At 42.3% G+C, this 25,653-nt stretch overlaps 2 protein-coding genes and 1 long non-coding RNA gene across 19 annotated transcripts in view; 1 reads left to right on the forward strand and 2 right to left on the reverse strand.

Moving 5' to 3' along the window:
• The first annotated feature begins 5,481 nt into the window (after positions 1–5,481).
• LOC129725564 (uncharacterized) lies at positions 5,482–6,042 on the forward strand. The gene is made up of 2 exons (XR_008728110.1): positions 5,482–5,676; positions 5,777–6,042. It is a non-coding gene; the product is annotated as an uncharacterized LOC129725564 (long non-coding RNA).
• Positions 6,024–25,653, reverse strand: part of LOC129725556 (serine/threonine-protein kinase N) — a 162,430-nt gene continuing 142,800 nt past the window's right edge. For 8 of the 9 annotated variants that reach the window (XM_055681545.1, XM_055681540.1, XM_055681538.1 and 5 more), the window contains 9 exons: positions 15,770–16,754; positions 15,475–15,707; positions 14,211–14,678; positions 8,884–9,462; positions 8,629–8,818; positions 8,385–8,566; positions 8,217–8,324; positions 8,011–8,151; positions 6,024–7,506 (listed from right to left, as the gene is read on the reverse strand). In XM_055681545.1, the coding sequence (XP_055537520.1) occupies positions 7,363–7,506; positions 8,011–8,151; positions 8,217–8,324; positions 8,385–8,566; positions 8,629–8,818; positions 8,884–9,462; positions 14,211–14,678; positions 15,475–15,707; positions 15,770–16,754 (3,030 nt within the window). In that variant the 3' untranslated portion in view covers positions 6,024–7,362. The remainder of the gene's footprint in view (positions 7,507–8,010; positions 8,152–8,216; positions 8,325–8,384; positions 8,567–8,628; positions 8,819–8,883; positions 9,463–14,210; positions 14,679–15,474; positions 15,708–15,769; positions 16,755–25,653) is intronic. The other variant, XM_055681546.1, reaches the window with a different exon arrangement.
• LOC129725558 (uncharacterized) lies at positions 16,949–22,565 on the reverse strand. 9 transcript variants are annotated; one of them, XM_055681551.1, is made up of 6 exons: positions 22,024–22,565; positions 20,095–21,096; positions 18,791–19,054; positions 18,549–18,728; positions 18,128–18,485; positions 16,949–18,067 (listed from the first exon to the last, which is right to left on the reverse strand). In XM_055681551.1, exons 2-6 carry the CDS (start codon positions 20,503–20,505, stop codon positions 17,121–17,123), a joined length of 2,160 nt encoding a protein of 719 aa, XP_055537526.1. In that variant the 5' UTR covers positions 20,506–21,096; positions 22,024–22,565; the 3' UTR covers positions 16,949–17,120. The 9 variants fall into 9 exon arrangements, with proteins under 9 accessions (XP_055537526.1, XP_055537522.1, XP_055537525.1 ...); XM_055681547.1 differs by having other exon boundaries at positions 21,916–22,565; XM_055681550.1 differs by having other exon boundaries at positions 20,095–21,174; positions 21,916–22,565.

The following is a 25,653-nucleotide window of genomic DNA, read 5'->3' on the forward strand; positions in this document are numbered from 1 at the left end:
CAAAAATTATTAACTTTCAATGACTTGTTTATTTGCCATAAAAAAGGCATTTTGGTTTCCGAAATTGGATTTCCTGATGGCAATCATCATGCTGCCCCAACACGGGGGAATAATGGCTGTCTGGCGACACACGCTGAGAAAAACCGCGCTGCTCCTGAGACGTGGTGACCAACCACAGGGCTAGTGCTAGTCGCTGTCTAGAACTATTATGAGCGGCTCCGGCTGAAGCAGGCTCTTATATAGGCCAAATAGCATGTTTTCAATTGCAAGGTATATGATCCTGTCGACCGTGCTTGGGAAGCAAGCATATAACGACCAATCAGAGGTCGAATTTTTCGTTTTGACAAGGCTTGACTATTTTCAATAGTACAATAGTGTGAATAATAAAATTACAATTATCTTATTTTGGGAAGAATCTTAGAAGATTTTCCAATCTATTGCTGCAAGAACGAAGGAAATCCATCGAATACTAACCGATTTATTAGCATTTGAAATTGGACATATTTTTCACTTGTTTCGGTTTTAGATTTTCATTTCACATCCCTATGTAGCCGAACTTCCTGAGAGAAGTATTCTACTTCAAAAAATTACAATATTTCTGCGTAATGGTTGGTCATTATTTTCTAATTTATTTTAATTCGATGCCAAGACATGTTAAACGTGCTGCATCAACACTTCAACGAGTTCAAGAGTACAGTTGGTATTTCACACGTGAAAATTTCTGTTGTACAAAACGAAATTTAAAAGTTTTTTAAGAATGACGAGAGTAGTTTATATGACAAAGTGCAAACAACGGATTTATTTTGGATGAAATATTTATTCTTAAAAACCGAGGGGCGAGACAGCTTATTTCTAAGTTACTTTTATGCTTGGGAGTAACTCTGTTTTTCTCAATATTACTCCGAAAATTCCAGATGATTCACATCTTCAATTACCTTGAGAACAAGACAAATATATGAGCGGTGAGACCGAGTAACATTCATATTTATATTCGCGGTGGGGATGGGTTTTCAGAGACACGAAAGTTACTCAGATTTGCTCTTTATTTTTCACGTTTTCTCAGAAAAACGTATCTGAGTTACTCTCTTAGGGCATTCTTAACTATTTGGTACTATTTGAGTTGTTATGGCGGCTGTGTACAGTGCGGCTATTTTGCTCACTCACCCGTTTTCACATCGGTCGCTGCTATCTTCTCAGTTTGACGTTTCATCCAGCATAAACCTTTAGCAGCGCTGTTATCGGGCCACTAAATTTGAGAGCGCGATGCTTCCCGGATGCTCGGCTACTGTTTCTCTAGCGCATTTAGCAGCGGCCGGTACGGTATGAAGTGATGATAGAGCGCTGTCAAACGGGGTATAGAAGCAATAAGCTATATACGAAGGAGCGGCAGATGAGTGTGGCTGCAAGTGTTAGGCAGCAACAATTTTCGCGTACTGAGATCGTGACGTCACAACAACCAATTGAACACAGTTTGATATAGGAAAATGTATAGATTTTGTTTGAAATCATATGGAATGCATTATATTGTTGTACTATGATAATATCAGGAACAACATGTGTCTCCCAGGTATTGTCATAGATTAACTAAACTAGATCACCGTTAGAGAGATCTTCAAAATATTTTTTCCATAGCAATCGTCTTCCGAAGAGTCTTCAATTTCATAGATGTAAATGCCCATTTCGGGGTTACTTTTCAAAACCGATCGAGCGATATAATTTATGGCGTACTCTACTCCATCTGATTCCTCAAGAGGTCGCTGACTTGTGGTCCTCCTTGTATGTCGTCCTTTTCATCACTTGGGGTGATTTCTTCCGCGATTCCAGATTTGTTTGAGAGCTCTTTTTTCATTTTCGAACAAAGCTGAAGGAGCGTAATTTTTAGCTGGTGCATCTGTCTCGGGTTGCCTTAAAAGCTCGGCTCCGTCCGTGATGATGGATTCACCAATAAAAGTGTGGAAATTGTTGGAACGGCTAAAACGTAAACAATTACTTTTGGACAGCTACGAATGATAAACTGATACATTACCTTCCGATGCTAAAATGCGCCAGGAATCGGTCTGGAACCTATGCTCGAAATCTTCCGCGCGAAAACATTGTGAACAAATATAAAACATTGCGGGAATATTTGGTACCCGACAGAACAAACGCCAGCGTTTCTCAATATCGGGATTTTTGGGAGAAGCATGTATATCTATGCCTAACTTTTAGGCTTGATAAGCCGAAACACCACATGATTTACCTCCACACGATTGAATTCGTGTTTTTTGGTAACCGTAAAACGTGAGAAACTCGAAAAAAGTACAATTTGTCGAAAATCCGCACTGAATGCCGAACGTAGACTATTGTTGTGACGTCACAACTTTTAACTCGCCACCTCTGATCGCATATCGAGAACTTATCTGCCACTCCTTTGTAATATACCTTATTGGTATAGAAGCGCACCGTTAAGGATGCCCTTACACGGGAGTTACTCTAATTTACTCAATATTACTCCGAAATTCTCAAATGATTCACATCTTTGATTACCTTGAAAGCAAGAAAGATATATGAACAGTGGGACCGAGCAACATTCATGTGTATATTTGCGGAGGGAAAAAAGTTGAAGAGGTTGTTTATAAGACACGACCGCAGAGGTAACGTAGAATACGACAGCCTGTCTTATGTCAATGTCTTTCTTGGAACAGGTTTGGGAATACACTCAATTGGGGTTAATTAATTTAATAGTCTCTTTGCTCTAGATGACGTTTACCTCTGTAGCCGGCACCGCGGTTTCATTTGCTGCCGTATCCAAAACAAGAATGAAATTAAATTGTTTTGAGACTGTCTTTTGTATCAAGTTGCACTGAGATATCTTAATTTAGGCAGTGGCTACGAAGAGGCTATAGACAAGGGCAAATAGTGCATTCTCCATCCATGATATAACAGTTCAAATAACAATTTTCTGCATTTTACGATAGCTTAGAAAATTTTACAACTGATTGTTGAAATTAGTAAGATTCATTAGCAATTATGTATATATAAAAATTTTAATCGCTATACTGCTAGCCACACATGCTATAAACTATATAGCATATATAGCAAGCCACGCAAGCTAGCCGCACGTTATACAGCAAGCCACACACACTATATAGCAAGCCACGTACGCTATATAGCGAGCCACACAAGCTATAGACATGCACATACACGCTATAAACATACACACACGCTATACAGCTAGCCACGCACGCTATATATCAAGCCACGCACTCTAGCTACACCTTCTATAGAAAGCCACACACGCTAAATAGTAAGCACACAAGCCATAGACATGCACAGACACGCTAGCCATGCACACGCTATATAGCAAGCCACACGCGTTATAAACATGCACACACGCGCTACAGACATGCATACACGCCATAAACATACACACACGCTATATAGCAAGCCACACACCTTATATATTAAGAATACACGCTACAAATATTCACACACGTTATGTGCACACACCCTACAAACGCTGGATGATGGTGGCTTCTCAAATCACCTGGCGGTGCGAGTCTCTTTCAGTTTCGGGTTGTATTCACCCAACGATATCTGAATCGGATTACCGCTGGTGGGATCCAACTCAGATCGAAGGGAAGCCGAACTGAAAGAGGTAGGAACTGCAGCTAACCACTACCAACGCCGCTGTTGCCCGCTGCTGATCCACTTTCACTTCTGCTAGTAAACTGATTTGCTTGAGGAGAAACAGTCTCTTATATAGCCCGAAGAGTGCATTCCCGGCTAACTAGGTACTCCATTCTGTCGTCCTTTTTAGAGAAAAGCAGCAAGCGACCAATCAAAAGTCGACATTTGCGTTTCGACAATGTTCAACAATTTTCAATATTACAATAGTTTGAACAATCAGGTTACAATTTCCTACATTTGAACGGGTGCTTAAATGATTTTCCAATCGATTGCTGCGAAAATGACAGAAATCGGTTGGAAACTGACTAGGTTTAAAACGTTTGAAATTGGACAATTTTTGTGACGCTCTCGATGTTTTTCGATTTTGAAATTGGGTCCCTGAAATTGTTGCCGTAAGACGTATTCTACGTCAGAAAATTTAAGGATGGATATTCAGGGACACGAGAGTTACTCAGATTTGCTCTTTATCTTTCAGGTTTCCTCAGAAAAACTCGGAAAACCTCAAATTTACTCACTGTCTTACCCCTCGGAAAACGCATTGAGAAATAAAGAGAAACTGCCGTTACTTTTTCGAATAATATTAATAATTTTCTAATGGATCTCATAAGAACAATAAAAAAAAATAACAAACTTACTTTAGAGCTGGAATTTTTTTCTTAGTAATTTTAGATACCGGTTATTTTCCACTAACCAATTGTTAAAACCCATTTAAACATTCATTTCAATACAACAGTACATAGTTTCTATCGATTTTAGTATTTAGTATATTTTTGATTCATTTGGTTTAGAGGTGCTTATTACGGGAGTCACTTCACGGTGAAATCAGAGTGAAGTGAACAAAATCCTATTACGGGACTCACGTAAGTGAGAAAAACGTCGCAAAGTGACATCTGCCGCGGAATCTGGGTTATTTTGAGTGTCATATAAGTGAAGTGAGAACGGAAAAAGCGACGTTTCGCGTGGAATTATTTCACGACCATTTTGAACGGTGAAATGATTCTACGAAGATGCCATAAGTCTTAAAGTTGATTCACAGACTAACAGACATAATACGTCGAACAAATTTTCAATAAAATCATCGTTTGGATGATTCCAGTACTTTACGTTAGTGACACTAGCACCATCTGCTGTCGTGTTCGCGCTGTGTCATGTATTTCGACATCAGCGCCAGTGTTACTGCATGTGTCAAATGGGGAACTACAAAATGTGTATGAGATTGCATGACAGCGCCCCAAACGACGTTCTCGCGCGATAACTATTATACGATTGAAAATTTGAATTGAACGTTTTTTGTGGCGATGGAGCTAGGTTCCAGTGTTACGTCTGTTAGTCTGTGGTTAATTGATTTGTGATCTAATGGTAAAAATTGGATTTTTTCTTCAGTAACGAAACGAATTAGAATTTCATCCGTGCTTAAAGCGGTCAAATTTTAATTTTTTTGCCCGATGAAAAAATGCAAACTAGTTCAGGAAATTTTCGATACCGAAAAAAAAATTTTTTTTGATGCCGAATGTCTTAGAAAAGCAGAACACGTCTAGATCTGGTGTTATCTAAAAAAACGGAAAAAACGACTTTCTGGGACTTAGGGATTTTCGAGCTTGGAAACAATCTCATTTCACTTGTCCTATTCCTAATTTCACTTCACCGTCAATCTCACTCCACGGAGGTGATTTATGTCACCTCACTTGAGGTGGAATCGGGTATAGGTCTAAAAAAGTTAAGTGAGCGTGAGAGTGAAAAATATTTCACCGTGAAGTGACTCCCGTAATAAGCACCAGTGTATAAATTATTTCTACCCGTGAAAATCTTCACGTTACCTGGCATCACTGATTCAAAGATAAACAATTCTACATCAGCAGCTTATTCGTAACCTCTGTAACGCATGGTCATGAAATAAAAGCTCAGTTTCTTCCATCTTCCATCATTTCATTTTACAATTTTAACGTGCTTATTCGTAATTTTGTCCTCTAGAGAGACGTTTTCCATTTTTGACTAAAGTACCGAAAGGTAAGTCGATAGTTATAAGCTAAAGCATAATTTCCTTGTGACGTCGTTCGCCCTTCTGCGTTATTTCGTTATTTTAATGTAATCTATTTTTTGTTCACAGTGGATTCGTCCGTGACATACTTGCCTCAACCACACGGTTTGCAGGTGGCAATTCGTATGTCTTCTTTTGCCCATAAGCAGTCCTTCCTGTTTCATCTGGCCTACGAGAATCCATAGCCGGCGACAGAAGCAGGACATCAGCGCTCTAGGATGGCCGTGACTGGGGATTGCCGTTTTCTAGGTTAGAAAGTGTTTCGTATGATTTGTGTGAAATGTGATTTCAGTACGGAAAACAAATGAATAAAATGTTTGTCTAACTTTTCAAAATTCTGGTGTATCTGTTATTCTCAAAAAATGCATAAATTGTTTTTTTTTATCAATAAACAACTATTAGTACATTTCCATACTCGCTCACGCCTAGATCCAGCTTGCACATTCTTTTGTTCTCCCAACATTCCCGTTTTATGATTTTCTGTTTTTTAGACTTTAAATGTAGGTTATTTTCTCTGGATAAATGATTTTAAAATCACGTTCCTGTAGGTGCAAGTGGGTTTGCGTGCGTAAAACTTTTCTCATTACAAATTAACAATGCTCTCACTTCAGCAGCAACTGAGTTCACTTTTGCCTATAAGCTATGTATGTGAATAGTAGTAATATTTACGTGCTTGAACTACGATGCCTTTTAGCTTCACTTATAGAATAGCAATTCCTACGCGGTGCGTTTAAGTGTGACTTGACATAAAAAAGAAACTGATAATAGAACAAATAAAGTCGCCTTTCATTCCTTAAATGCCGCCAAACTAGAGGCACACTGGAAAACAAAAAGCAAACTTTCATAAATAGGAATAGATTAGACAAATTTCTTTCCTCGCGTGGCTCTGGTAGAGCCGTCTATCCGTATTTTAATTCCTGCGGGGAAAATCAACCAATGATAAACGTGTTTGTATATGTATTCAGTTTAGGTCCATAATTCTACTATAATACAGAAAAAATCATACACACTAGAGCATAGAAGAAAAAAAAATAAGGATTCATCTACCAACTAAACTTAATAATCTTGACGCTCTAACTGCGGTCTTTCTACAAACGATTTCTAACCCTTCCTGTAAATCTCGCATAACTACAGAACAATTCAACAGCGATTGAAAAGGCACCTCACCGATTTTAGCTATCGATTTCACGCGTCTGCTTGCGTCCGCCTTGCTTTGAGTGATTTTTTTTTGCATTTGCTTTGCTTTTAGCGATAACGGTTAAGCTTAAAGTCGTATCAAAAACAATGGATAAACACGCACATGAAGGTACTTTAACTATCATGAATTTTTGCTGGATATTCCTGACATGCTTTTATCTTGATCCTTTTATTACGTTACGCGCCTATTTTCGGAAGACTTTACGATTTCCAACAGCACTTCTCGTGGTTGTTTTGGATATTTTCGTCGCTGCGCATTGCTTGATTAACACTAGGCATTAACAATTGGATGATAACACGCGACTGGCTTGTAGCATGTTTGCCTGCACGTTCTTAGTCGAATAAGGTAAGGAAAAAGGTTTGGCTGATTTGCTGCTCCGGGTGGTGGAGGGGGCGCGTCCATTGGCAGCAGCTAATGCGCGGATGCTAGTTCCGAAGAGAGACACTCACATTCACTGTCAACACCAGTCCGCCGTGTAGGTGAAGTCCTTGAAGTAAGTCTGTTCATTCTCGGTCAGGACGCGTGGATCCTTCGGCGGCGTCAGCTGCGGTTTCTCCGACGTGAACTCCTCGTCGAAGTTCGACACGTCCTCTGGGGAGCGCTGGAAGGAATGATTTTTTTTTTGTCAATATATGTTTTTGTGCAAATTTAACCTCACTTTAAGGCTGTTTTTGCCTCTATGACTACTTGATTAAAAAATTGTATTGGGGACCGTTTCTAGACTACGTAGTCATTAGGAGAGAGGTGAGTCCGTTTATCAAAAAAGCATAGGTATCTCATGTGGTTTTTATTTTTTCTATTTTGTAAATGTTATTATTGCCATCAAATATCATTTCATCATTATTATTTTTATCACTGTATTGGCAAAAATTGAGAAGGGCTTATGTAAAGGTTTTGTATGTAAAAGTTTTTCATTTGTTTGTACAAAACCAAATAACTATTCCTTCTAACAAAATCATTATAAGGTTTTCCATATTGATAATGAAGAAAAAAGTTTGTTTTTGACAAAGTTAAAAAACTTATAAGGCAGGTAAAATTACAAAGTATTCTTGAAAAATGGTTTCTATATAATAACAGGAATAAAGTAAAACGACCTAATACTTACAATTGTTGGCACAAACGGAGGTTTCACTTTCCTGAGCAGTAGATCGTCCCAGACGATATTTCTGAAGAATGCTTGTCGCTTGACATCTTCGGCGTCCCTCTCAGAGGAACCCAGTCGCCTTTCTGGATTTTTACGCAGTAGCTAGAATGGAAGTACGAAAAACTATCAATATTACTGTCTTTACAACATTGAAAAGTCTTACATACCCTTCTCATGATGGCTATCGCTTCCAGCGAAAGGAACCTCGGATACCGAACTTCATCGTTTACGATCGAGTCGAAGACTTCCTCCTCGTCGTCTCCAGGGAATGGCGACTAGAGAAACACATTTTTTAGATTGACAATAAGATAAGAACCTCATTCAATGATACTCACTTCTCCCACAAGCATTTCAAATATCAGCACACCCAATCCCCACCAATCGACGGCTCGCGTATACGACGTCTCGGTCAGTACCTCTGGGGCCAGAAATTCCGGGGTACCGCAGAAGGTTCCCGTTCGGTCACCGAAGCCCATACCTTCCTTGCACAAACCAAAATCGGCAATCTTTACATAACCTGTAAGAAAAAAAAAACTATGTTGAAAATTTTGTTCCACAGAACAAGAAGATTAGTCTCACCTTCCGTATCCAGCAGCAAATTATCAAGCTTCAGATCACGATAGATGATTTTGCTTTCATGTAGATACTGCAGTCCAAGTACAACGCAAGCTGCATAGAACACCGCACGCGGTTCCGAGAACACGTCCGTGTGGATGTGCATCATCAGATCACCCCCGGCTGCGTATTCCATCACAAAGCAGACATGTTGCTAAAAACAGAAGAAAAAAACATCAATGCACTCTCATTTTATCCTTTAATTTCCTAAAACCATACCTCAGTCTGAAAGCACGCAAACAAATTCACCAGGAACGGGTGCCGCATCGTGTTGGCCACCTCGAAGATGCGCTTCTCGCTCAGCAGCGATTCCACCTCGTCGCGGGCGATGATGTCGCCCTTTTTCAGCGCCTTGATGGCAAAGTACTCGCCGGTATTTTTGTACTGGGCCAAAATCACCTTGCCGAAGTGGCCCCGACCGAGCACGCTGAGCAGCTGGAAGCTGTCAATGTGCATACCGGTGGCCCCCGCCTGTGACTGCCGGCGGCTTTCGTATGCACTGTCGCGATACTGGAGCGTTCGGGCCGGTCCCTGCCGTCGACTCGGCGGTACTACGGCTGGACCGGCGACATCGAGCGGTGGTGGCGGCTGAGGATGGGGTTGATGGTGGTGTTGTTGTTGTTGCTGCTGTTGTTGTTGTAATAGAAGTTGCTGTTGCTGATAGTATTGCTGCTGTTGTTGAAGCTGGAGGGCGGCAGCCGCTGCGGCTGCTGACGTTGGTTGACCCTGCGAGTGGTGATGTGGTTTCAGTGGTACAATGTTGCCCGATACGCCCAGCTGCTCGAATGGTTGGACGATCTGGAATGTTAGCGTTTTAGGAAGGCGGGTAGAACAGGTTAACACATTGAAATAATAGCAGCTTTGAGTACATCATGTATTAGAGAACTGCGGGAGAAGCGAAGCGACATCCGAAAAAACGGTAACTTTGAGTATGTTTGGTTTTTCTTCATGGAACGAGAACCAGTAATGCGGATGAATGATGAAATGTGCATGCGTACAGTGTGATTCTGATAAGACATTTGATGCGGCGTTGTTTTTCGATAAATAACATGCTTTTCAAACCAGAATTTAACTAGACTTGCGATGATGCGATTATGGATGGTAAACCAGAAGGAAAGGTCTGATTAAGTATTTAGTAAATTGCTGTGAAACTATTTTTGTTGACAAAAAATGGTAGCAACCGCAGTCGCGGTAACTTTGATGCTACCATTGGTTTGCCCATGATAACTATAGACACTATATATATTGGGGTGGGGAAAAGTTATCGATTTTCCAGAACCAAGTTTTTTTGGTTCCTTTTGGGGTCCCAAACAACCTTAAACTTACCTGAGGTCGATTGGTTTTGTCTCCGCTTGGCGCATTGCATTTTAAATTTGTATGAAAATTTATATAGGAAAACTTACTTTTTTTGCATTTACCTTTCTAGAGAGCTCAATAAAGCTCTAATAATGCACTACATTATGTTGAAGTATAGTATTTTAGATGCCTAACAACTTTGCAAAAGACACTGAAGAGCTAGAATATCCCTAAGAAGAGCTATAGCTGTTCAAAGTGGAGTATGTCTATTTAAATGCAGAAAATCTTGTTTGCTGCCAACATTACCAATGTACCGGCGTCAGTAGGATTCCCATCAGAAGTAATCTATCGTAACGAGTTTATACACTCAGTTAGACCAAGCAAACAAATTCAGGTTAATATTCTAGGCGTAAATAGAATCTACAACCTGTTTTAGAGGTTACTTCTGATGGAAATCTGACTGACGCCGGTACACTGACAGTGTTGGCAGAAAAAAAGATTTGCAACATAAATTTCGTCATACTCAACTTTCAACAGCTCTAGTATTTTTTTGGCACACCCTAGCTCTTTAGTGTCTTCGGCCAAGTTGTTAGGCATCAAAAAACCTACCATTTGAAGTCATGAAAGCTGTGGTTTGGGTCATTTTCAGCTCTTTAGAATGGAGAATGCAAAAAAGTTGGTTTTTCCATACAAATCTCCATATAAATTTAAAATGCAATGCGCCAAGCGGAGACAAAACCAATCGACCTCAGGTAAGTTTAAGGTTGTTTGGGGCCCCGAATATAACAGAAAAAACTTGGTTCTGGCTTTCTGCTATCAAGTTTCGTTTTTTCCATATAACGATTCCCCACCCTAATATATAGACCTGCGTAGTGAATGACAGCAGCACTGGAATCGCTGGTTTTTTACATTCTTGTTATTTGTTTGATACAAATTTTTCGTTATGTTCATTTTGGCGCGCACGTTTGACAGTTATTTTGGCTCGCTGCGATTCAGTCCGCAGGTCTACACATGTAGTGTTTATAATGATAGCATCTCTCTCCTCTTTTTTTATTCCAATGTGGGAAGAACAAGCGTGAGTTTTTGTGACCAGCTGGTAACTCAAAATATCTGAAAGTATTGGGTTTTCAATACCTCAAGTAGATCTTCTGGAACGTCCGGAAAAACAGGTGGTCGTGCTGTTGTCTCAAGTCTGCTTGCTGCTGGTACAACATGAAGTCCGAATATGTCAACTAGAATGCTCAGTTGACTTGTCGACTCGGGCGGATTGCCATCTTCAGCACAGTGCTTGAGCTGGTCTGCATGCGATGGAATCTGCTTACGCTACGATAATTTTCCTTGCTGACCAGATCCACTTCTTGGTAGTGTAAACCTTGGCGTAGACAATGTCTCCAGCTTGAAAAGAACAGGAAACTGTTCCATGACTGATAGTTCATTGATTCGCTACGGAATCTGACAGACATTGTCGACATGTTCACCGCAAAGATTTGAACAGTAATTGAAGCTCATGTTCCACTGCAACGATCGCCAATAAAACCTGGGGTGGCATTGTGAAGCTCGATTCGAACGATTTTCGTTATTTTCGAGCACGTCATATACTGCCAGTTCTGCTTTAAGCTCAAAAGGAGCTGTCATTGTCATTTGTCCGTCGGCTCGGTCGGCTCATCTAACCAGCAAAGTCGAAAAAAATACGAAAAACGAAACATGACGCCCAACAGCGATCATTTCGTTTTGTTCGAGTTGCTCGAAACGAAATGCGCAATGTCACCCCTGCTTAGGCTAACCAACATCTCCGTGAGCTGAAACGACGTAGACAAGCTGCTCAACGAAACGATAAAACAAATCGCACGTCTCTAGCAAAGCACCGGCTCAAACTTGCACGCAACACATATGAACTTTACAATTGAACATCGAATGAACTCAAAGAAGTTTACGTCGACATCCAAAAAAGTTCTGGTCTTTTGTTCGTTCTAAACGAAAGAAAAATGGATTATCGGCTTCCATGTTCCTCGGTGATTTGTGTGCTAACACAGTTTCTTCTAAATGCGAGTTATTTCCTGAACATTTTAAAGCCGCTTTTCGTCTTCAGTTGTTATGCCAGATCAGGTTGACGTGGCAATACGCGATACTCCGCAGAACAGTTTCGATTGTGGAGTATCTCAAGTGACAGAAGCGCACGCTTTGAGCGCAATTCGAAAGCAGAAACATTCCTAGTCCGTGGTGACACAGGCTCCCATGAAGCCCGCTTGGTACTGGCCCACAAACCTCCTAGTTAAAGGTGATAGACGACGGGAACAGAATCTGTGAAAGTATTTTGTAGGCGGTATTGATAAGCGAGATATTGCGTTAGCTACGGCACTCCAGTTTGTCTCCTTTCTTGTAGATGGGGCAGACGACTCCCTCCATCCACTCGTTTGGCAGTTTTCATCCTCTCATATCCTGGAAATAACTCCTTACAGCGCTCTAGCCAGGGCCTCTCTCTCATGTTTAAAGAGTTCGCCCGGCAGTCCGTTTTGGTTTACCTTCTCATAAAACTTCCGCGTATCGCTGGCACGGTACAGCTGCTCCAGCTCTTCATATTCACGATCCTCTTGCCGGCGCTTCTTTCATTTGAGAATAGTGGTCATGTCGTTCCGTGCCATTTTGTAATTGGCCATGTTCTCTCTCGTTGACCTGCCCAGGTATATCGCCCAGGTCCGGCTCTTTTCACTAACGTTGCTTCACACTCGCCGTCATCCCTTAGTAACACGCAGAGAATCCTGAGTAAGAATCCCCAGGATACCTTTAACTCGGTGACGGAATCGTGAAAGGAATCGCAAACACGATCCGGAAAATTCCCACTCAGGATTCTTATTCAAGAATCCTAGAGCTATATACAGGGCATTCCTGAGGGTTCTTTTTTCAGGAATCCTTTTCAAGGACGCTCACGAATCCAATGTGAGGAATCGTAGAGAAGCTATGCGAATCGTATGTGTTCCTCCGGGATAGCAGTCATTTCTGCCACTCGGTGCTTCCACTTCTAGTGTCGCCGTTGCGGTCTCCCCGATAGCTGTGCAAATGTTGCACCAGCCTTCCACGAGAGGCGATGCGCCAAGCCCCTTCGCCGTGACTATAAAAAGACTATACGAACTAACTCTGGGATCTTTATTAAATTAGAACTTGTTAGTTTGAAAGATAAATCAGGAATAAAAATTTTTTTACATCTGCTCATTGCCACCGCAGATGCGGTTACTTTGATTGGTTTGCACGTTCTACTAGTCGTCTGCACAGCTCCATTTAAAAGAAATCTATATTTTTTAAGTGACAGTAATGGTAAAACGATTTATAGAAGAAATTATACAATGGCAATATCATCTTTTTATGGTACACTCTTCGATCTGTGCAATGCGTTTTTATTGGAGGTTCCCTTGTAAGATTTAAAAATTGACTGCCTTCGAAGGCTTCGTAGTAGAAGAGCAGGTCGCAGGAACGGAATTCTTAGGTCGAATACATAACCGTACAAAATTTCGCACTTCTAGCGGTATTTTATAACACTGACTTAGTAAAGATACATACGCCGTTTTCAACTCACTTGAAAACAAAGACAGGTATGTCCGCACATAGTTTGTCGATCAAACGTTGAAAATGTTTTTAGTGGAGTCTCATGATACCGATAATCACTTGTAAAGAGCTTTTTCTTCAAGTGCTGTATCGAGAATCATCGAATAATATGAAGACTCATCTAATTTACGACCAGTTGAATGTTATTTTGAAGTAACTTAACTCTACACTTCAACCTGAAACGTTGATTCGCGCGTCTCGAAAGTCCCACTGAAATCACTTTCCTTGAAATGCAATGTTCTGGGCCATGTAAAAAGGCTAACGATGCGAAAGGATTTCCTCAATCCTCTCTGTATTTTTTCTATTTTATACCTAAGACCAAAGAGGCATGCACATGCAATATTAGTCACGAGTTAGTCATGCATACAATATGTATTTGTGGGTGTGTATTTTGCTTAACATTAATGCTACATGGTTCTACGATAGATTATTAGTTTCATACATACTTTTGATTAGAGAAAACTATTAGTGCTACCACAGACACCAACCGGGACCAAAAAGAAAGAATGCAGCCTTGCAAACCATACAAACACACACGCACACACAGAGCGCCGACGGGAATTTAGGCTCAACATTTATGGACAGTTAGGGGTTGCTGCTATTGATAGTTTTAGGACATAGTTGCACGTTGGTATGCGCAAGGCTCTGACCTCGATTATCTCGTCGTACGTAACATCACCGCCATCGACGATGCTGCAGCCGCCATCTTCGACGGTCGAAACAGAGTACGCGTCGTACTTTTCGAATGGAAAATCCACTCTCGGAGCTGGTGATGGGGGTTCCTCGATGATCGGTGTACCGGTTGTGTAGGAGATGTAGCTATCGCGATTACCACCTCCGCCGCCGCCTCCTCCACCCATGAGTACGACCGGCGGCATCGATAGAACCGGTCGCAGTAAATCACCCGAGAGGCTCTTTTGCAATGTGGGTGGGGGAGATTCCGGGAGCGGAGGAGGCGGTACATCATAGTCATCGTCTGCTTCTTGCGAGCGGGACAGTTGGCTGGCAAATTGTGGTGCCATCTCGCTGCTCTGCTGCTGCTGGGTCAGCAAGCTTTCACTGGGACTTTCGTGTTGTTCTTGGTGCAGGAAATCGAACTCGCTCAGGGCATTCTGCAACTGCAACACCGCGGATGCGGTGCGGGGATAGATCGATTTAGGTGTTGCAATGTAATAGAATTCGCAGGGACATGCGCGTTTTGCGTGTAGGAACGGGGGGAAGAAAAAAGTGTAATTTTGTGCTTTTTTAGTACAGTGTTACTGTTACCAATTCCGAGAAACCAGATCAACGGGATAGTTTTATTATGTTCCAAATGGTGGAGCAGATAGGTTTCATGGCATCTCTTGAACAGCCAAATATTTTTTTTATCAAAAATTCGCTCCTGAGGAATGAAAACTATCTGCCCCGTTGGTTTTACCTTTCACCGATTAGAAACCACAGTAAAAAAACAATCTTCAGCCGAGTCGACCAATTTCAACTAAATATTAGTTTGCTAAACAAACAAGTACAAAAAATACGATTTAGAAAATAAATAAAACCGAACACAATAAAACAAAACCGAACGGGTGGAAAACTGTTGTTGCGCGAGAGTAGTAAAACCCACCGTCGTAATGGGGAAACGTTTTTTCGAAACTGAAAAAAGACAATACCACCAGGCAGGCGGACAAGACAGTGCCGCTAATCAAAGTTCGACGCAGTGGGAATGATTGCCGAAAAAAAAGATAAAAAATTTAAATTATACCCAAACTGTGCGCGAAAAAGAGAGATAAGCACAACGGCACTCGTTCGCAAACCGATAAAAGGATTTAGATCTTCAATGTATGAACGTGTGATAGTGGATATGATGATGATTCCTGAGTGTTTACCGTTGGACCGGGTGCTTTTGAGCTGAGTTCCGGAGTCGATGGTACGTACCTCTTGATCGATTTTACTAGACCCTGTTGCAGCGGCCGCCACCGGGCTGGTGATGGGTTGTGATGGAGGGGATGGCATTGGAGGTTTCTTCTGGCGGAAGCTCGGAGGCGTGCTGATTGATTGCGGCTGTTGCAGCGGTCGCAAACCAGTCGGCGCTCCTGTCGGCGAAGTGATCTGATTCTGTAGCGAATGTGATGAGGGACTTTCGGGGAGAACGGCCACACCATGGATACCTAAAAATGGAACTGGGTTTAAGCTGGGTCATGCTCAGTGTAGCTGGTGTATGATCACTTACCGAGTGGCCTTCCTCCGCCTAGACCAACAGTGTTGAAGTCTGCCGACTCTCCCAGCGTTTCAGTGGGATCGTTCTCTACCACTGGGTCGAACGTAACCGAAGCAGAGCTGGGCGTCGAAGGTGTAGTGATCATGGGCTGCGCACCAACGGTTCCAGCCGCTGGTGTGTTGTTGTTTCGTTTCAGCAAACGTCCCCAGGTGGCCACATTGATATTCATCTGTTTGGCGCGAGGGATGTTCTTAACCTGTTGCTTGTTGAAAATCATGCGCTGGCGCTGAAGCTTTGGCTTGCGCGATATCATCGGATTAAGGAATTTAATTTCGGCAAAAAGTAGACCCTGCGGTTCCAGCTGCAAAGCCATACCGTGCCGAATATCGTCAATGAATTCCTCTAGCCGGAGAAACTTTACTGCGCAAAGTGACCGCCAATCTCTCCAGTAGATGCCGATTTCTAGCTCCCGTGAACGATCTAGGTCTATTGAGAAGCGCTGATCCCATGCCTGCTGCGAGCAGGGCCTCCACGAGGTCTGACCTACCGTGATGTTGTCTAACTTAATAACAGCCATAATCTCCGACGATGTTTCATCCTTAACACTATAACTCTTGGACGAGCTCCGGCTGGTGACGCCCTTGACGAAGCTCTTCAAATCTCCCGGACTGGAGTTGGAATCTTTATCACGCCGCGATCGACCGGGCACGTCTTCCAGCAAATCCTGGCAGCCCATCAGACGCACCTCCAGTTTTCCGGTTACGGCAGCACACCGGCTGAACGATAAACTGTGCGCCGGTTTGCCCTGGGTCGAACCACGGAACGGATGCAGCGAGGTGTACTGCACCGGAACCGGACTGGAGGCTTGCACATTTTGCAGTTCGGCTTTCAGCTGTATCGCCGCTTGCGAGTCTTGAGGTAGCTCCAGCCGTCGCAGTTCCAGTGCTTTCCGAAGCAGGTCCAACTTGCGCGAAGACTCCGATAGACGAGTTTGAGCCTGAGAACAGAGGAAGGGAATTTGTTAGAGTTTTATCTAGAAATTTGTGCCAGGGGTACTCGATTCTAATTGTAGTGTGGAACATTTTCGAAATTTTTGGTATTAAAATTTACCTTAGCTTTTTTGCTGAAAAAAAAAAACATATACAGAGTCAACAAGGCACGGATGTGATAATCGTAAAACCAACAACATCGTTTATTAACCGCACATATATTAAACTGTTCCTGCTTACTTAACTTGGTTCCATTATCGACGAATAAACGAACGGAAAGCTACTCTAAAACTGAATAAAACGATGAAAATGCACTTCTATAAAAGCATTATTTACAGCGCGTAAGCAATATTCCGAGTCCACTTCAATACATGTCATTCATGTCGATTCCTCAGGTGAAACTGTTTCCTCATGTCGACGATATTAGCGGGTATTTCAACAGAGTGGGCCCTTTCATGCGGGCCACCATCCCGCTCGAGTATCCACCGGCGGCAATGTTCGCAGGGACACTCGGGATTCCGTACCGGGCCTATATGAACGCCCGGTTTTCGTCTTCCCGTTATTAAGCTACCGAAGCGTCTTGCCAGGGCAAGATATTCGCTAGTGTATCCCTCAATTGGAGACCACGAACGAGGCGGAAAGGTTGCCGAGTTGCTGACAGTCAACAGCGCTTGTTGGAGGAACCGTTTGGGGCTGGAATCCACATTCGACGGTGTTCGATTGCTCTTCACCGTTGATGGGCTTGAGTCGCTGTTTAGTGAATGAACGGATTCGTTCGGTTTTGGAGGATTGTTGTCGAAAATGAAGCTGTGGTCCGACTCGGAGAGATTGTTGTCCGACTCGCTGTTGGCGCGCCGCTTCGGGTTGTGGATCTCCAGCAGTTTTCGCTCGACGGAGGGACTCTTCCAGGTCTGCTTGCCCCACAGACGTTCCATCTGATTGATGCGGTACCGATCTTCGCTGTTTTCGTACTCGAAACTGTCGGAGTGGATCACAACTTTTGCACTGGGGGTCGGGTTGGCGCTGGTGGTTGCTTCCTCAAAATCGGCGAGGGCACTGGATAGACTGCTTCCTGTGATGTCCCGTTTCGGTGATCGTACGGAGAAAGGATAGTTTGAACTAAGATTATCGTCGCTAGTGACGTGCTGAAGATATTCTAAGCTGGGAAAGCTTTCGCCGTCCTTTTGGTCGCCCAAAATTTTGTTCAGCAGCATTTGTTTGGATTCATGGATTTCCTCCTTCGTGTTGCTTCTTTTGACCGGTTTCCGAGTATGAGAATTAGTTTTCTTCAGACTACCCGTGGTTGACAATGTGCTTTGATCTGAAATATGGTGGGATTTTTTGAAGGATTCGAATTTAAATTTAGGATTCGTTTACTAACCGACGGTTTGCTGCAACAACCGCCGTCGAGGAATATCATGCTTCGCTGCTCGCTTGTGGTGGACCTTCATTTCTTCCGATTCGAAGATCGTTGGATGCGTAGCATTTGAGGGGGTTCTAGTGTCGATGGGTTCCAAGTGGCTGGTATCGAACCGACTGCCGGATGACGAAGATGAAACCGATCTAATGGAGGACTCATCGGTACTGGAAGATTCCGCATCGGAGCCCGTACAGTAGACATCGATGTGGACGGTGCGCGGTTTCTTCTTACTGTCCTTCAAACTCGAACGTTGCGACTGGAGTGTGTTGCTGGGTGAAACGATGTTCGTTGGCGAGGTGGGAGATTTGCGTGCTAGCTGCTGGGGAGCATGAAGATGTAATCAGTGACGGTAGAATATGGGAAGTGATTTGATCGAACTAACAGGGCCGTATTGGTCATCTCGACGGGACAGGATCGGCGACAGCAGAGCTTCTGCTGCTTTCTTTTGCTGACTCCGTAGATCTTCAGCGGCGTTTTGAGCCGCTCTTCGTGTGGCGCTCTCGATGTCACTTGTCTGGCAGCTTACGTCCTTGACGTTGGCGGTTATCGGATCGTTGTAAGGCTAAAAAAAAAGTTTTTTTTTCATCTATACTTTTTACTATGTGAGAGCAAGAGTTGGCATACCTTTTCCGGGAAACAAGTATATTTGTCTGCCGTTTTCGGAACAGTATTGGTGGAGGCGCATTTATTAACGTTGACGTTGATAGGTTCGCCACTGGTTGGTACCGGGAGCAAATCGGCTGTTAAAACTATACTGCAGGTACTGGAGCATTTGGGAAACAGTTGGGAAGTAACCGAGATCGCCTGAGGTTTAGCGCCTGGCTGTACGGCAGTGACATTTGGTTCCAGCGTATTTGCGTACCGATTGGGACTCATAACACGTAATTGCTGCTCGACAATCGGTTAGTTAGAATAGTTCATTTGATATTTTCTGCTGAGGGTTGACATGCCGAACGAATGACCATTGTGTGCTTTTTTTTGAAACTTCACCATTGAATTTAAAAAAGCACAAATAAAAGATCTACTATTTGACCAAGTATAATTATGAAGGTATTTAAAAAAAAAGTTCATTATTACAACCAAATTTTTGATGTCACAATGCATGAGATATTTAAAATCTATTATTATTTTTTTCTGGGTCCAAAAATGTGCTTAAGAAGAATGATAAAAGATTCTGAGGTAGAAATAGAGGTAAAAATGGAATCAAATGAAAAAAATACTAAAGTAACGTTATGTGAGCTTTTTCGACGAGATTCAGGTTTATGAAAACTACTCGTAAATAGATATTTTTTTGGTTAAGATGATTATACCCCGTATAAATTTTTTCAGGCTGATTGTTGCAATACTATTGCCTATTTTCTTATGACATACATGCAATCAAGTCAATGCTGGAGTTGGGGTTTGCTCCGATCTTTGAACCTAACAAAACAACAAAACATTGTTACTCGAGGGAATAATAAGAGAAAAAAAAATTCTAATAAAACGCATTTTCGCTGGTATTGTTGTTACACTCCACGATGTAGTAACTGACATCCCTGCAGGGTGCAATGACATCCGATATCGAGCAAACAGTGGGTGAGTTTGTAGCCTGCAGTAAATCACCGCGCCACTCACAAAATTCCACCCGAATATTTACTAGCAGACAACAGTCGTCGGACATCACCAAAGAAGCAAACAATTGTTTGTTATGTTGTCCTGCCATCTCCCCAGTAGCAAAACATGGAGTCATGTGTTCGTATAAAGACGTAAAAATTCGTTGTAATTTATTTTTATTTTTCCGTTTCGCAGAGAGCATATATTTTCAACCTGTCAATTAGTTTGAACAGAATCCAGCTACTAATTACAGGGTCATTTCGTTCGGCACTGCCCACCCGATAACCAACCGATCGTCCTATTTCATCGTGAAACACAGACTCACCGAAACTTACCTGACCAGACGCCGAATCGGTGGCGTTAAAAATAGTACCGCCTTGTTTGAATATCATAGTGCCACTGGCATCGCCAGTTGGAAGGCCTGCAGTAGCGGCGGGTAAATTATTACTACCGGTAGTAACGATTCCATGAGGTGAGTCGGCGTTGGTACTAAATTTATAAACCACCTTCAGGGGCGGATTTTGGTTGCACCCGTTGCTGGTAGCGGCGGCTGGTACTGAGTCACCTGCATTCTCGTCATTGACAGACTCACCGACTGTTGGCCTGGAATCATCCTTGCTAGCGGCGCCCAGCTTTGAATTCCCCGGATGGGAAAGGGTCAATTGCGCATGCACCGTCCACTCGGCGGTGATTTCCGGAGCCAATTGCTTTGACCCTTGGACACCATCAGCTGAGCTGGTTGCCATTTTTTCCTGTCCTTTGTGGTCAACAACCGACGAAGGCTGAGACCGATTTCATTTTAGTTCCCACGCACAACCATTTCAACAATTTTCATCACAATATTCACCGAGGTTGGGGTCGACGTCGTGATGCAGAAATAAGCACAGAGAATTTGTCAAGGTTTCACACGAAATAGGTCACACACTGCACTGATTCTCACTGGTGGTTCGGCGTACCGTCGTCACTCGCGTTTCGAAGGTGAATGAAAAGGGTACTCGGATGAGATCACTGACAACAATACGTAATTACGACGACTTGTTGCATTTTGATGTAGAATTCGTCACCGGTCAGGACCGTTTGCTTTCGATTTCCTGCTTTCATCGGAGCATCGGACTCTCGCGAGCTGATCCTAGCAGCAACGGCAGGCTAATGGCCTGTTTCCTTTCGCTGTGGTTCCGCGTTGTTTTTTGCCTCCGACTGTTTTTTTTTTTTGTTTCGTCTCGGTGGCAAGCAGAGGAGTTGGGGCTGGTCGTTTGTAACACACGCAAGTACTATTTTTCTTTCAATTTAACCATACTTCTCTCGTTGTTATGGTTTTAAATAGAGACGCCGCAGCACTGCAAAGATCATCGCGCTCGGTTTTATATATAGCGTACAGCAGACGAGAACCAATGGAAAATTGCCGCCTGATTGCGCTTTCGAGGGACCGACAGAGTTGTGAGCCGTTACGGATTCAAGTGTGTTTTGGCAAAGCGATCGGTTATTTGTGTGGATTTGATCGCTAACAAACGGATGGAAAGGTAATAAATACACTTTGGGCAATTTACTGTTGAAATAAACGCATCAATTGGGGCACTCCTGCTTTCGATGGAGCGCGATTGTACACAGTGGGAATTTAGATTTGTTTAATTATTGCAACTGGTGTCTGTTTTTGGCTCGCACAAATTTACGAAGACGTACACTCAGGTCGATTTCAGTAAATGATACTCAAAACTATTTAATTCGAATAATTCTACTGAATGGTTAGAAAGTTGTAATATGATAAGAAGAGACAAGAAATTTACATCAAAAATCTAATTTTCTGTTGGAGCTTAGTTGAGTATTTATTTATGGCATTTATACTTTTTTATTAAAATACTGTGACAACCCACTTCACTTCTCCATTAAACGTAAACTAATGGAGGCGAATGGTGTTTCACTAGAAGCGCATACACAACGCCCATATCGGCTCACAGCTCTTGCTGAAAACAAGCACGCGGTCTGCATAAATCTGCCAACCATATGTTTTAAGGCCAGCGGAGAGTGATTAACACGAGTGGCATTTTTTTGCATCTTTTGCAATAATCCCACACCCTCCTTCATAGCAATCCCTTCGCACTTCCACCAGCTTCCCACAAGTGGGATGTTTCATTCTAAATCATCTCTCTTCTATTTACCCTTGGAGCCACATTTATCAACTGCCATCATTGCGTCATTACTCGCACTGGCGCTTCACAAGTTTTACACTGCCACACTTGGGATTTTTCCCCAAAACTACCACCTACTGGTGTCTCAAAATTCCTTTAATCTCTACCGCGACAGAAGCGCGACGCACCGGCGTTGATCCCGAGCGGAACAATACAACTGATCGCACCTCACTCTTCGGAAAAGCCGCACCGAACGCAGCATAAGCGCTGATTGGGTGGAATTTGACATTCACGAAAATGTGTAAAATTTTCTCAAAACAATCGAATATCTGCTCCTAGAATGTATCCCCGAGAAATGGATAGAGAAAGCGAGAGATTACTCTCCCTTCGCAATGCGAAGTATTGTCTCGCGAACGCTCGCTCTGCTGGTGTTAATAATGATTTCCTCTCGTAATCGCGATCGTTTTCACGCTGTTCAACTGCAATCGAACAACCGCCGTTCGATCGTGAGAGGGGGTGGTGATGAATAAGGGATTTCCCAGTCAGCAGCGCCGAGTCGCCTACAGTCGAAATCAATCACTGCACGTACAAATGGAACCGGTCGATTATAGTGGCTCGGTCGTTCGTTCGAGTCTGTATTCCGGTTGGAACTGAATTAACCAGCAGGACTATTCATCAGTTTAACCGTTTCTTTCTTTTTCCGCCCACGCAGTTGGACGTCAGATCGGGGTGTGTCGAACGAACGCACACCGGGAAGAAGAAACCTTGTTGACGTCGTCGGGCAAGCGATGATGAAAGTTTGAGCTCATTTAATCCGTTTGGGTAGGGAAAATTGTTGCCAGAGACGCAAAGTGGAAGTGGGTTTTTGGCAACCTCTCGGAGTTTGATGAGCGCTCTTATGGTTTTCATTTAAATACTAACCACAGAAATTTGCGTTCGCGGAGGACGACTACAGAGAGATCATACGAATGAAGGTGTCATAAATCCACGAGCAGATAGAACTATCTCAGGGGGCGACAGGTTTCGAGTGTTTACGAAGCGAATGCTCAGGACTGTCTGAGAGACAATATGTAATACCGTTGCTTCATAACAGATGGTGTCATTCGTTAGCGAAGGTTACTCTGGCTGTCTCCTGTTGATGACGGTTTTGAAGTTTGGAATTTTGTACTAATTACTAACATGTTTTCTATCGGTTTTACAGCTCTTAAGCTAAATTGTTTCGGCTCGGATTTTGCTTTCGTTTCAGTGGCTGTTGTTTTAAATATCGCAGGGTAACAGCATTCCCATTTGTTATAATCTTTTCTTAAAGAAAAATGAAAATGAAATAAAATTCACAATTTAACTAGAAACATAAGGTTTGATTCATTCAGAATCTGGAACCACTCGTAATTTTATAGCAGCAGTCATAGTAGGCGTATCTGAAATCTCTTGGAAGTAAATTGGTTGGAAAACCTGCAACTTTCGTTGAAAACCGAGAGTAAAAAGAGATGACGCTGAAGCATAATCTCGTGGCTAAAAGACGCGCTCGAAAATTGCACAACAAGGTTTTATCGATGTACGGAGGATGTATACTGATTAGGTTGGCAATATGTATGAAAAAAATTTAATCATCGAATCTCAAAATCCGACCATGTACATTTTGTTCATTGGCCCAAAAAATGTTTAGTGCAAAATTTCAGCTCAATCGGACATGATTTAGGGGTGCCTGAAAGTGATCAAAGTTGTGATTCGACCCACGAAAATCTACCAGGAGTACTTGAAATTGGAAAAATCAAAATTTTTCGATGCCAAATGTCTTGAAAATGCAAAAACGTCGAGATTTGGTGTTATCTCGAAAAAAAATTTGGACCGAAAATCGTTCTTCTGAGATTTCTGGCTTAATAAGGAATACTTTAGAACTGGTTCCTAAAAAGACTCACAACTCGTTCCAAACCAGATGTAAATTATTTTAATGTTTATTAGGTTTCTCAAAGGGGCCGTTCCTAAACCACTTGGTCATATTTTGATCACTTTTTATACCTCCCGTACCCCCCCGTGGTCTTTCGTGGTCTTTTGGACAACCCCCCCCCCCCCCCTCTAGACTTTAACCACGTGGTCTTTTCATTTGTCAAGTGCCAAAAATTCGCTCAAATTTTTTACATTTTTATTATTAAACTTTCAGTACATTCTAAATTTCTAAATTGCAAAAGCTTCATTCTTGCCTTGGTGGCAATAATAAACTACAAGTCAGGAAAAAAGACCACGTGGTAATTTTGTCAGCCCCCCCACCCCCGTGCGTGGTCTTTCGTGGTCTTTTGACAACCCCCCCCCCCCTCTTTATGACCACGTGGATTAGGAACGGCCCTTAAACTTGATCTTCATTAGGGTGGTTCATTTATTTTTTACTTTATATGTCTCATTTTAGAGACTCGGTTTTCGCTACAAATACCTGTCCATCCATTTTTCTTCTAACTTCCAGAGTAGTCAGAGACAACAGCATGCATTGCTATGGGTAGGGTGGTAAATTCAATGGCTTATGCCACGGTAAAGTTTAAGATAATTAGGGTTTGCAATCCGGGAACGATTTCCCGGGATTCCCGGATCCCGGGAATAGAAATATTGATTCCTGGGATCCCGGGATTCCCGAGTTCCTCGAAAAATTTCGTAAGATTTAATATAATTTTCCATAAAAAATCGTATCAAAACGCGAAACTTACGTCGTCAAAGTGTATCAATATTTGTCAAGGTGTAAATATTTGCTTGAAATGACGTTCAACATTTGCTTGTCGCGTAATATCAAATTATTTACTTAAATTTTTCGTTAAAAATATTTGCTGTCTCATTCAGTAAACTAAAAATTAAGCAAATATTTACTTCGTCTAATGTCTTTTTTGCTAGTTAGTTCACTACTAAGCGAATAGTTGCCTGATTTTTTTTCTTTGTTCATTGATAAAAATGTTTTAAACCTGTAAATTGATAAAAAAATTAAAACCTGTGAATCAGTGAGACCAGAAATAAATAAATTAATAAAACTCAGTCAGTGTTATCTGGTTCGTGGCCGCGATTTCACATAGAAAATCATTTTTGCAGGTTAATTACGTAGGTATTCAAATGCTAGAAGAACTGCCTGCCTCCGCACTCCGCTTTATTTTCAGCAAACTGAAAGTAGTGAACACTCCAGGATCTTCACCAGCGGTGATTCAGCGAACTTAAGCAAAGTTTTACGGAAGGGAATTACATTATTTAGGCCTAACGGAAAATTGTCAGCGGATCTGAAGCGATTGTTCGGCAACTTAAAAAACCCTGAAACGTACTCTTCTGCTAACATTTGAGACCAAAATCGATCATGAATTTCTAGTGTGAACTTGAATAAGATTTGTTTTTTAACTCGTTTTTCATGCGAATTAATAATGAAAATGGAAACGATTATTTGATACCTTTTATTAATAAAATTTATTCAAAATCTCATTTTTGCTTAGGTTTTCTTTCCATTCCCGGTTCCCGGGAATTCTCGGGAAACGTGATTTTTTATTCCCGTTTCCCGGGAAATTAATTCCCGGGAATATTGCAAACCCTAAAGATAATCTGCATAAACAAGCTTGCATCTAACTTTCAACAGAGCTACCACATCGTTGAAAAATAACGTGAACAGAAGTGGATCCAGGTTGCTTCCTTGTGGTACCTTGGAAGAGCTGATAAACACTGAAGAGACACACGAGTTAAGTCGCATCCGAAGGGTTCTTTGAGTCCAATACGAGGTCAGCCATGTTGGTTGCTGCTCGGGTATTC

Source organism: Wyeomyia smithii, chromosome 2 (assembly GCF_029784165.1).
Source record: "Wyeomyia smithii strain HCP4-BCI-WySm-NY-G18 chromosome 2, ASM2978416v1, whole genome shotgun sequence".
NCBI classification, from domain to species: domain Eukaryota; kingdom Metazoa; phylum Arthropoda; class Insecta; order Diptera; family Culicidae; genus Wyeomyia; species Wyeomyia smithii.